The sequence below is a fragment of the Lasioglossum baleicum genome, chromosome 9 (assembly GCF_051020765.1).
Source record: "Lasioglossum baleicum chromosome 9, iyLasBale1, whole genome shotgun sequence".
Classification (NCBI taxonomy): Eukaryota; Metazoa; Arthropoda; class Insecta; order Hymenoptera; family Halictidae; genus Lasioglossum; species Lasioglossum baleicum.
This window is the reverse complement of record NC_134937.1, coordinates 4,230,261-4,244,185: the sequence shown is the minus strand read 5'-3', so window position 1 is coordinate 4,244,185 and position 13,925 is coordinate 4,230,261. Positions and strand designations below refer to the sequence as shown.

The 13,925-nt window shown below is 34.3% G+C and overlaps 1 protein-coding gene across 1 annotated transcript; it reads right to left on the bottom strand.

Annotated features, from left to right (window-relative positions):
* Nucleotides 1-857: 857 nt before the first annotated feature.
* LOC143211733 (luciferin 4-monooxygenase-like) lies at nt 858-11,218 on the bottom strand. Its single transcript, XM_076429657.1, has 8 exons — nt 11,195-11,218; nt 8,300-8,437; nt 7,627-7,834; nt 6,212-6,687; nt 5,228-5,405; nt 4,197-4,418; nt 1,836-2,065; nt 858-1,019 (listed from the first exon to the last, which is right to left on the bottom strand). The coding sequence occupies exons 1-8, from the start codon at nt 11,216-11,218 to the stop codon at nt 858-860; spliced, it is 1,638 nt and encodes a 545-aa protein (XP_076285772.1).
* Nucleotides 11,219-13,925: the final 2,707 nt, after the last annotated feature.

Below are 13,925 nucleotides of genomic sequence, written 5' to 3'. Positions count from 1 at the left end.
ACCTTCACATATGTTGTCAAGGACAACATTCTGAACAACTCTTGTCATTACATCTACCCGGTGCTCTGTCTTAGTTTTCGAGATATTTGCAAAAAACTATTGCTAATACTGTATTTCCGTATGCGTGGTCGCCCTCAAAGCTACATTTACCAAATTGAATTTTAAGATAGGGGCACTTCAAAGGTTCAGAAAGAGGTTTTAAAAACGTTCAAAAAGAGATACCAAAATAATTAACGAAACCCAGAGAAAATTGGCTCGACTTTAAGGGGTCTCTAATTAAAATGTACTTTCGTATTAGGAATATCAGAACTTTTGAAGGCTTAAATTAAAGGTGGTAGATGACACTCGACGATATACATATATAGACACTTAGGTTTTAAAAGAAATACGAAAGCATATCGTAAAGTTTGCTAATCAATGTAAATGAATGAAATGAAAAGTTAGTAATTAATAGTATTTAGGAAAATGAATGTTAATAATTGGGAATATTTCGAAAAAATAATTGTTTATTAAAATGGTCAAAGTTTCATTTTCTAATCGCTTGTTTGTACAATCGAATTGTATGGTAATCCAAACTGTTATCTAAACTTGAGGTTATCTAATTTCTAGTTACAAAGTAGAGTTAACTATAAAGATTACAAGAACATTGAACATTAGTACTAATCAATTATGAAGTCATTAGAGTCAATTGTAAAGATTACAAGAACATTGAACATTAGTATTAGTTTAGAACAATTTCTACACACTACGTGTATGTATAATAACACATATACATATATATAATACCACTGTTTCCAACAAAAATAGTAACCCGATTTAATTATTAGTTTTTCTACCTAAAAGTAATGTGTAAACATTTAATTAACTGCGAATGACTTTGCTATATTTCTCAGCTGTGATCTCGCTATCTTGCCGGAAGAAGTATAAGGAAAGATTGTTACAAACTTTACACCACCACGTAATTTATAAGCATCCACAAATGTCTTTTCAACCTTCATCATCAATTCATCTGCGGACACCTGCAAATTAAATTAAAACTCGTGAAATAAACACCTGGAAAAGTATAAAATCGTAGCATAATTTAAATCGTACAACCTCTTACATTCTTACACTATCAACCGACATTAATTCGATTATGATATCGTCTAATTGATAATCAATCAGTAAATTAATAATATAACATTATTGAAACAAGAAATTATTGTTTAATCTAAAAAAGATTTGAGCACAGTTCAGTGAATAGTACATGCACCTAACGCTTTGAATTTATTAGAATATCCTACCTACATTGTATAGAAAATTTTGAAAAACAATAATTAACCTGGAATGCTATAAATATTAACGAAAAATTGCAGTTTGTTTAAAAACAATTGTAACTCTTTAGTGGGCCTTCGAAATGTAATTTGAAAACGCAATAATTCAATTTAATTAATACTTAATAATCATCTCTGTAATAATTAAATTATTAATATTTAATTATACATTAAGTATAGTCATTAGCATTTTGAGTGGGGCCGCATCGGCCGTAATAGTTTAATTAAGGGTTAATGAATGTGAATAAGTAACGCTCCCTTTGAATTTTTCAGAACACACTCCGCTTGGAATTCTTAAGAATACTGTGAATACTATCAACAAACTGCGAATGTTTATGCAAAATAAAAATTGTTTGGCTCAATTGCAAGAAACAAGGACCAAATAGAAATTCTTTTCTTCCTCTGTTGGTTTTAACAAGTTGACACTAATAAATTAATATTCTTAAATCCTTCAAACTTCAAAACTTCAAAATATTTGGTTATAGCTGTTTATGTGAAAAGAAATAGCAGGTATAATCATACTTCTTTATCAGGCACTTTACGAACGAAAGCAACGGGATGTTCATCATCCGTGGGATGAGGTATTCCCACAACTGCAACTTCCAAAACGCCCGGATGTGTTAGCAAGAGATTTTCGATTTCACTAGGTGATATTTGAGAACTTCTATACTTAAGAATCTCTTTTATCCTATCGACGATGAACAATTCTCCGTCTTCATTATAATAAGCCCGGTCGCCCGTGTGCATCCAACCTGCAATTAAAATTAAAATAATTTTATTACAACTTCCAAACGTTCCATCTACAGGTCGTCAAGATGTCACGTGAAAAATACTGATAATCAGACTGCGGATGTTGATGCAATTTGCAATTTTTGTAGACGAGTTTTAAGAGAGAGAGAAAGTGGGATCAAATAAAATCTTATTTTCAGTGGTAGTAACCTTTGCAGGTAAATAAAATCGTATTAAATTCAGTCAAATTTTATACTCTAGCATTTTTTGAAAATTTTCAGAAGCCATAAATGCATAAAGATCCGCATTGTACTGATAATGAAGAGAGACACCAATGATACGACTTGCAATGAGTTTAATTCTTCTGCGAGAGCACTCCCTAAATACATAGATTCCGCGTTCACAGATATTACTTCTAAAAAGCGCTCTCTAGTTTAATGAATATTGAACTCAACATTTTTACAGAAACACTGCAAAATAGGACATGTAATTCACATGAGACGACATAACAATGAAATGCGTCGCCTCTTCTTTCCTTTTGTAGCCATTTTCGAAACGAATCGTCATTCGCTGGACACACAATGTTTATCCAGGATTAGGTGGTAATAGATGGTTGGATAGAGGTTCGATAGAGGGAGGATATAAAGTCGGTGTAGAATTCAAGGCATTGGACTACAAGTGGGAGAAAATTGAAAATGTGGTTCTCGATTTTTTTAGTTATTAAGGGGGCACACTCGTTTTTCCATCATTACAAGAGTGCGGAATGCGCGGTCTTATTCCTCGAAAATACAAAAAAGGAGTTTTTCAGTAGTCAGATACGCTAGATAAAAGGTCGATCTAGGCCGCGATTGCTCTCAAAAGTCCTATTTTTTCGTTTTCGAGGCGTGTTGCGGATCGCGCGAGCTCCGCGGCGGCACGCGACTAATTATAGGCCAGGGGAGAGAGAGGTGACGGGGTTGCCAAAACCATAACAATGATTCTCTACCATAGAGGAGGCTCCTCTTCACCTCTCCTCCTACCGTTCTGACTCTTCGGGCACAGCTGATTACCCGAAGAATCAGTTGCTTTTCGAACTCCCGCTTCGCTTGAGCGGTTAACACTTTTCGCTACTTTAAAACAATCGCTTTGCTTGAGCTATTATATTAAAATACTAAGACCTTTGCACTTCTCTGGTCTTCTAGTTTCTAGCCGACACTGGATTCTAGCTTCTCTTGTTTAAACTCCTTACGTCCTAATTTAAGTTAGTTCTAAGTGGTGACGGTTCCTTTGACTTCATTTGTAATAAACTGGACAATGACTTGTGCTTTATACACTTAACCAACAGTTCTAGTGACATTAATTTTCATATCCTTCCACGACCCTTCTATTCCTTTACAAGGTGTAATTTGCATTATTCGGCAGCATAATTTCCATTATTCGGAAGCATACAGCTACGCATGTAGCTATTTTCACAAATCCGCGACTACTACATGCTTTCCAATAATGCATATTACACCTCGTAAACGTAAAAATAGGACTTTTGAGGGTTATCGCGGCCTAGATTGATCTTTTATCTAGCACTTTTGGCTACTGAAAACCTCCATCTTCCCGCACCCTTGCAATCCTGGAAAAACGAGTTTACCTCCTGAATGAAAAATGCGCCTAAAATGCGGCAGCCTAATTAACAGAGACGTACGTTGCGTACGTCATAGAGACGCGCGACAGTTACGTATCATGTCACTAATAACGACACGTCTTTAGTAACAACTAAATAATGAAGCCGAAAACGTAGGCAACTACCCCTTAAATTTTCTCTCATCTGTGGTCGAACACCCAGTATACATTTTCTTAAATTAGTTAGTATTACCTGTGTTACATTCAATAGGAATATGCATTAACAAGACTCACGCAGACTTTACTATCGCTAAAGTAAATAGGTTGAAACGGAAGTTTGTAGCGTTTTTAAATCAGAATTCAAAGATAAAATTAAGATATTCATTCATAGACTTATTAAATACCATGATAAGTCACCTAAAAAATGGCAAAAAGCAATGGACAAGAATGGGAAATATGTTATTGAACAAATCTGCTATGTATCAGTATCCTAATTTTATCTTTGAGTTGTAATTGAAAACGCTACGAACTTTCGTTTCAACCCAATATTTTTGTTCTCACCGTCTTCATCTATGGCCTCTTTTGTTGCCGTTGGATTTTTATGATATCCGTTCATTATGCTCTCTGATTTAATACAGAGTTCACCCTGCTGGTTCGGACCAAGAGCTTCTCCAGACTGAAGATCAATGATTTTCATTTCATAATTTATGCATACCGTGCCACAAGAACCGCTGCTATCACTTGGCTTTTGAGCTGCAACCGCTCCGCCTATCTCCGTCATACCTAGGACAAAAATTCAATCATTGTATGCTAGTTCTGGTCGTTTGAGAATCCCGAGACATTCGAGATCCCGAAACCGTCGAGAATCACGAGACTTTCGAGAATCTCGACACATACGAGCCCGGATGTGTCTTATGTCAATAATTTACTAATTCGGAGTACGGATCAAAGGTAGCGATTGTTTCTCGTTCAATTGTTTTATACACTATTTTTGAATTCTTCAATATAGATTATTGAACACAAATATCTCTTAAAAGGGCAGACACACATGGATGCCGTTCATTCTAGGATAGAAAGGGAAACAAAGAAACATCAAGATGGGACATTTTCTGGACGATATCGTAAAAAAGCAAAAGAATATTAACATAGTTTTAATCCGTAGTTTTGGTACTATATACCGGACACAAAAAATGTGTGATAACGAATTGATTAATTCTTTTTTTTTTGTATGCCGTAGCACAATAAAATCATTACTTTATTATCCCCTGGTGCATCACAGTTTCTTAGTTTTTTCTACAGTCGAGAACGAAAAAGCGTTGTCTGGGGGAATAAGATTTTTATACTTAATGTTTTTTATATGTTAATCAAAAATTATTAGAATACTTTTGATTTACATATGAAGGGGAAACATGAATTTTATTTTGAAAAATAAAGTAATACTAGGTAAATTCATGTTATTGTTATTAATATCCAAAAGTTCGTTCTGTGACCGATAATCGGGTGGGGCACGGTAACTGGTACCTTTACCCTAGAAATGATATACCGATGTTTATTTATTGCTTAAATATTCTGTATGTCATTGCCATATTTACCATAACCTTGTATGACCGCCGTATGTGGTAATTGCTTCTTCATCATTTCTTGAGGTCCAGATTTCAATATAGCACCACCTACATGCAGGATTCTTAAGCTCGAGAAGTCGTAGTTACCCAAATCCTTGTATCTGACCATTCGATTAGCCATACTGGGGCTGAATATTGCCCATGTAATCTACGACACGATAATTAACAAACAACAAAATGGAATAATGTTAGATATTAGCCAAAGGCAATCTTATCGATCAAATTGGAATTAACCGCATATTAGTGAACTTTTGGAGCAGGTCCCACTTATTATGATTACATCATACTTGTAGTGTCTGCCGCGCGAAACGCGCCAGCATCATTTCTTTTTATTTCCACTTATCTTGATATCTTTAAAATTTAAAAGTATAGATAAGATAGTAAATATGTTGTGTTTGCGAGGACGAAAAAATTTGTTCTCAAAATTTTGAGCGATTACAGTGTAATCTAAAAGTTAGGGTGTGTGTATATCCTTTTAAAAATATTTTCGTGAAGAGCGAATAGGAGCCACCCTACAGCTCACGAAAACATTAGTTTAGACCGTGACAGTGAATACTAGAATAAGACACACCAATAAGTATCACGGGGAACACGATGCAGTTAATATTAAAGTTCATTGGCGATTCGTAAATAAATTGAAAGATATCCGGAAAACTTAGCGCGTTAAAAGCATCTCACGGTCCTTAAATATTGTTCGAAGATATTAAAAAATGCACTCTTACGTTTGAGGGAGTCTACAAAATCGTTTTTTGTAGTTACCATTCGCAGAGCTTTTACGGTTGAAGCAGAAGAAGTCCTTACATTTGAATATTTTAATTTGAATTAGCTACCATATTTTAGGAAACATAGATTTTCAGTTTCCCAATACTTCCAGTACCCAATACTTTTTTGATCAACTTTATGTTCAGATAACAGAAGTTTCGATAAACTGACAAACAGCAACTAATCAATTACCTTATATTTTTCGATGAGTTCACACGCTATCTGTGGCTCAAAATTCGAACCGATTATTTTCTTGCCACCGGAAGCGAGGACCTTCAGGCTGAAAACGACACCACTGATCCAGGACATGGGACCGAACCATAGCGCTCTTTCGTGGGATAAATCAAATCCGAGAGATGTGTCAGTCGATATCAGAACCATTTTATGCGACAGTTCAACACCTTTCGGCAAGCCCGTGGTCCCAGAGGAGAATAGTATTAGGGCCGTGTCATTGATATCAACATCCTCGCATTGAAAATCCGCCACGTCCAATTCACTATGAGCTTGCAGAACATCCACAAAGGGAACACTGCCGGGATAATCGCCGAATGTGACCACCTTCGCCGCGGATATTTCGATTTTCACTGCATCTAATGCGACACTCGCTAATTCCTGGTCCGCGAAGATCACTTTCGGCTCGCTTACTCTTATGCAGTGAAGCGCAAGATCTGTGAAGACAAGCAGCTTTTAGTACTTGCTCAAACGTAGCGTTCAGACAAGTGCTTCGAACATCGTAAAAATTTTTAGAACATCGTTACGTTACTCTCAATTCATTAACCCCTTACGCTACGATTTATTTTAATGGTTTTTGAGTGGTTAGAACATTTTTGTAGTTCGTAATTTTTTAAAAAGAGTAGAAAATTTATATCTATTGTATGGCTATACGTTCACTAGTTACATTAACAAAACCAAATTAGAAAATTTTATTGCGATTTATAGAAAAGTAATAACATATACAATATTTATTACAATCTGTTTAAAATCTTCATGAAAAGAAGAAATGCATTATTGTTCACTCCCGAAGTGTACAATTGGATGCGCAAAGCTTTTGTTTTGCATAAAAATCCGCAGTCTAGTTATAAGAAATAAGTTTTTAGGACGAATTAGTTCGTTGTACACGTATGTAGAATATCCAACTGTACATCTGTAGTCTAACGATTACATTTTTATCAATAGACTGTGAATTTTATGCATTTATGACAAAAATGAATTAGTAAAATCAACTTAATGCAGTCTATTTGTCAACATTGATAAGTAAAGAGTAGCTTCATTAAAAACACAGATTTCCAAGGAACATATTGTGACAGCACAACAATATTAAATATTAGATGACTGCATAAGTTCGTGCTCGATTTCCATAGTTGTCGCAAACTGTATTTCACGGCGTCGTGTAAAGAAAAATTATATAGTCACCATTTTTCTCTACAATTACAATAATTGATTACAATATATACTACATATAATTATTATACTATTATTGTACTACAATATTACTACGATATAATAAGAGTAATTGATTAGTAAAGCTGTATTATTTAAAATTTAACCATTGAATTTTATTTTCAAATCAGGCACGAACTTATGTAATCCTCTAATATAATTCTTACGAGTATTCATCCCTGGATCCCAAGGATTGAACGTTGCACCGATGAAAAGCGCGGCGAGGCACGGGATAAAGCAATCACGGTTATTATGCGACGCAAGCGCAATTATGTCTCCTTTTCGCACTCCATTTTTCTTTAACCAGAGCGCACATCTTACCGCTCGATCCAACAATTCCGCGATAGTATCTTCTTTGCCTGTGAGGGGATCCAGCTGTAACATTCGATTGTTCAAACTTCAATGTTAACGCTGGTACTACTGGGGAACAAACACGGTTGGTGTATAGCAGGAATGGCCAACAAGTCGATTGCGAAATTATTTTTGAACGATTTATGTTTTACTTCTCTTAGGCAAAAAAACATTTTTTACTCATTGTATTTAGTGTAAATATTTTAGGAAAAATATAAGATTATGAATGATAATAAAAAAAAAACAGGAGGTACTACATAACGTTTTTCAAACACGGGAAGCAATATCATGTTGGTACAATCTTTGAAGAAGTTCAAAGGGTAGTTTTTCAAAAACGGGAAGCAATATCATGTTGGTACAAACTTTGAAGAAGTTCAACGGGTAGTTATGAAATTGCATAATGATAGTTACAAGGAACACTTTATGCATTCAATTCGATACGAAGAATGTGAAACTCTTGAATTATGGATACACTAATTATACAAGTACCTGTGTAACGACATTAAGATTATTCTTCATCACGTCGTACAAGTACTTTCCACCGCTGGTGTATTTTAAAAGCAACGGCTTCTTCTTTCCTACGATCACATTATTTTCAATGATGAAAGGCTTCTCAGACGATTGCACCTACAAGCAACAATATCGTCAAAAATTATTGATATCATAAACTCGTCGGGAAGCTATCTCCTCGTGTATCTACCTACATGAACGGAAATTTTGAAAGGTTGAAAAACAAGAGAATTCAACAATTTTTGTTACGTCTAAACTTATGTTTCATCAAAAACCAACGTGTACATCTTCCTATATGATATTTAATTAATATTGGCTAAAAAGTTGAACTAAATATCTTAAACTGGAAAGACGTAACAGCCTTTTCTGTAAAACACTTATTTTAACACCACCTTCATGGGGTTTTATCCAGTATATATTTTTTGTTGTCAATTAAAGTAGAGAAACAATTAAACAAAACTAGCCCTTGTCGCGGCCGATTTTAGAAATTTATTTTCCAATGTTTTAATCGAAATATCCCTTAAACGAATGATTTTTTGGCGTAAATAGCTTCATACAATTTTGTAGACAATAACGAGTTGCACCGAATATATTGAAAAATATACTAACACAAAAATATAATAACTAGACTGTGGATCATTATGCAAAATAAAAATCTTCTGCATTAATTGTAGGAAACAGCGGAGAAATAAAAGTTGATTTCATCCCTTAATGACTTTATCGCATTAAAGACAATATTGCAATATTCTTAAAACTTTCTAATTGTTTACTGTTTTATATTTCACTCAGCCAGTTTCTTCATAAATGCATAGAAATCCGCAATGTAATAATAACAATCGAAACCATTCAATACACTGATCTGAACCGTTCTTTTATATGAACACACACTGCCGCTTACGGAAGTTTAGTCAAGGGAGAAAATTAAAAAATGTAATAATCTAGAACGTTTCGCTCACTTCAAAACAGTTTATATTATTGCATAGTAATCTTAAATAACCTTTCTACATAACTAATGAGGATTAATTTGTTGTTTCACGATCGTAAATATTTGATAAGAGTAAATATGCTTTTGATTTTGAAAATGCAAAAATCTTAGACAGAGAACCTAACTTACAACACAGAATACTTCTGGAAACAATTCACACGATTAAACAACGAAGCGTAAATCTTAGGTACGAAACCCCAAAGATTCATGAATATTACGCAACATTACTAAACCAGTAATGTATTTATGATGAAGTTTCCACATATATACAAAGTATTGTTTCTCTTCCACCCATAAACACCTGGTGTTTATAACATTTTTGGTCTAAACCATTGAATGTCAATGTTCTTACCATATCTGTAAATGGTATTCAATTGGATGTGTTCTGTCGGGTATGGCATTTCAATGTCAAATGTGTCGTTCCAATATTTGTGTGGTTGCTCTTCATAACGGTCGTTAGATCAATTCAATTTTGACCAGCATGAAATTCTGTTCTATTAGTTCATGCTTCTAAAATTCTTTATACATAGCAAGTAGCTGGCTTAAGGGTTCATTTTATAAACAGTGTTCTTTTCCGTGTTAAATACCAATGATATTAATTCAGTATATATTTTCAGACGCATTTCTCTTGAAAATGATCCAAATCCGGATCGAAACGTAAAGGTTAACTTTTGCAAATTTGCTTTGTCTTTTCTTTTGATCGAAACTGTGCGCTGTGAGCATATTTACTCTTATAACTAATGAGGGTTTATCAAGGAAACATTACAATAAACATTTGCCGAGAGAAAATTTTTAAATGTATTTATGGACGTCACCAGTCGATAGGGGGTAAAGATTTCGAGATACAGGCGAGTCAGAAGATCGTACACGCCCAGGTCCGCCGAAAATAACTACACCAGATCGATATCTTCGATGGATAAGTAAACGAAATCGCAGAAAAACAGCAGCTGATACGGTCAAAGGCTACCAGATGGAAATTTACACGGCCGAATAGCCGTACGTAATACGGTAATAATGTTTATTGCAATGTTTCTTCGAAAAACCCTCATTAGTTACGTAGAAAGGTTATTTAAGATTACAATGTGTAATAATATAAACTTTCTTGAGGCGAGGGGGAAACGTTTTAAATTATTATATTTTAAAATTTACTCTCTTGGCCAAACTTCAGTGAACGGTAGTGTATTGTATATGAAAAATCTTAAAACAAAAAAGAACAAAGATTATGAATCTAGAGGCTTCTAGCTTTACAATTAATACAAAGGGTAATTATTGCGAAAAGGTTACTGTACACCGATTTTAATGAAATTTAAATATTATATAGATTTCGACATTTTGAACAAGTTTTTCCTTTTCCAATATAGGGGAGTCGCTTTTAGTTATCGAGATATTCGCAAAAAGCTATTGCTACCACTGCATTTATGTTGTTTGCGAATATTTTGAAAACTAACAGCGACTCCCCTATGTTGGAAAAGGAAAAAGTTGATCAAAATGTGTTGCTGCATAACATATTTACATTTCATCGAAATCAGAGTACAGTAACCTTCTCGCAATAATTAGCCAAAGTTATCACATGATCATTTTTACGAAATTCTCACAGTATAAATATGTATGCACCATTTTTCGAGAACTGGGTATTTAGTGTTCAAATACTTCTTGGATTCAGTGCATGTACATATACAGGAAAAACTATATCATAATCAAAAGTTTCGTTGGGACATTATCTAGTGACTCACGAGCTTTCATAAGAAGAGCTTTCATATAGGAAAATAACAACTAGCACAAATAACAATCCACGAGGAAGTAGCTTTCCGGAAGTCGGTCCGAATTGTTCAACAAATAACACGAATGTGATCTCCAGCATTGCAATCTCCGACGAAATAAGGTCTTACATTTTCGTCCTTAGTAGCTGACATCGTGATGACAATCCTATGGAAACACACTACTGACACTCGAAATCTCTCGACGTCTCGGTATCGACAGTATACTATAAAAACTGCTAGCAATGCCTTTGTCTTTTTATAAGTCTTACAAACATTACATACCCCCTCTCCTTCATGAGATAGTAACGCACAACTGATTAATTGATATATGCAATCTAGTGTACAATAAGATAATACCAGGAAGAGTCTCCTAACATGACAAGCTAAATTTATTTATAAATTATTGACTGTATGCAGAAACATATCGAACAAAAGTTGCATGGTAACAAAGGGTCACACGATGCATTCGCTAGCTGTTACAACCTACACCTCTAAACTACAACACTACAATTACTACTCTATTATTTATGTTATATTTCTATTATTGTATTATATTTCTATTACTATTACTTTTATTATTTTTATTATGATCATTATCGTTTATCAATATTGTTAAGTCGGTAGACCTTTCAATGTGAAACGCCCCCACTGATTTTAATAATTTTTGTTGTGTTATTATATATATATATACAGGGTGAGTCACCAAACGTTACCACCTCAAATATCTTTGTTGTTTCTAAAGATACGTAAAATATGGTAAGGACAAAGTTGAATGGTACAATGGTGCTGACACGATGCAAAAAAAAATTTTGTTTTTATGTAATTTTTTCTAGAGATATGAAGGTGACCTTCATTTTTTTAAATGGAATGAGGTATTTTTTAATACATCAATCGATGCAGCTGGACATTCGTTATAATAAAGTACTAACCTATGTATGTCGAAAAGTTATTAGTTCAGGAGATATTTCAATTTAAATAACTCTAAAACACCATTACTGTCGTGATAAGACGTTACATAAGTAAGTAAACACTGACGTCGTAGTACGACAGTAATGGTATTTTAGAGTTATTTAAATTGAAATATCTCCTGAACTAATAACTTTTCGACATACATAGGTTAGTACTTTATTATAACGAATGTCCAGCTGCATCGATTGATGTATTAAAAAATACCTCATTCCATTTAAAAAAATGAAGGTCACCTTCATATCTCTAGAAAAAATTACATAAAAACAAAATTTTTTTTTGCATCGTGTCAGCACCATTGTACCATTCAACTTTGTCCTTACCATATTTTACGTATCTTTAGAAACAACAAAGATATTTGAGGTGGTAACGTTTGGTGACTCACCCTGTATATATATATTGTATATATTATATATTTTTCTTATTGCGTTCCATATACGAGAATACAATATACCTTCAAGCCAGTGGGCTATCAAATCATTTCAATGAAAATATGACGATTTCATTAGTTTTCTTCACAAAAACCAATTTTTTGCAAAATCCTGAGGTGATAGACAAACTTTGCGACCAGATTTGAAATTTGCGTGACAAAATCTACGGGAAATTACGTATACACTCCATCCCACAAGAGAACGGACTCGTCCTGCGCAGCCTTCTGAGCTGATCTAGATGGTGGAGTCGCAGCGAGCCTATCATCTCTCGCTCCACTACCCACTCCCCATTTTCTTGAACCAATTAGTGCGAGGATGCGCAGCGAAAAACTCAAACTGGTCGTTATGCAAGTCCGTTCTCGCGTGGGATAGAGAATAGCATGACAAGAAAAGACACTATCCGTAAATTTTACAAGTTTAACACAGATTTTCAAGGTTAAAAAATGATCGTACCATAATATTTCTATTTGCCTCATACTCTGCAATATTTCAGCTTCAATTTCTCATTTCTATCGGAAGTTCTTTGATTTTGACATAAAATTCATCGGTTTACCCGACTCTCCGCCCCCTCACCCACCTAATCCCAACCAACTCCAAATCAATGAGATCTTTTCAACAAGTTCAATAAAAATTACATTTAATACGACGTATTTTTTAAAATAATGAGCTCAATGTATTCAATAAACAATTGATTCAAGATTCAAGTTTTTTACGAATATCTCGGAAACTAAAAGCGACCTCTGTTGGTTTTTGGCAACAAGGTAATTCTGTAATAAAGAAAACAGCAGATATCATTTGAACGATATGTATTTATTGTATAGGTACTTCTTTCCACGAGAGAAACGTACCGTTTCACGCAGCTCGACTGATCGCGAGAAGACGCAGAAACCGACTGCGAGTTTCATATACGCGGTGTACATATGTAGACACTTAGGTATTAACAGAAATACGAAAGCATGTCGTAAAGTTTGCTAATCAATGTAAATGAAAGAAATGAAAAGTTAATCATTAATAGTATCGTAGGATCAAAGATGTCAATTAAGAAAATAACACGGGAAAAAGTATAATGTTTCAAAACTCAACGTTGGATACGACTAAACGAATCTCCGACTGAGAATTACGTCTTTATCGTTCAACCGTCACATTCCAAATCAAATCAATCAACATCTGATAGCCAAAATCAATAACGGTAACAACCCACAGTGGGGTATTTGCACGATTTCAGCGGTCATAATTCAATTTTAAAAACTTTACATAAATTGTAAAATTTTTGTGGCTTGAGTTAGTTGAATGTCTGAGGAACAATCTCCCATCATTCATTTTCCCATTCATGTATCCATTAAGCACTGAAATTTGTCGGAAGTTGAAGTTCCGTTAACCCGCTTTCATTTCTCAACGAATTCACCTATTAGTAATTGTTACCTTATTTACATACACTAACAGATTTTTGTTTTATAGAAGAT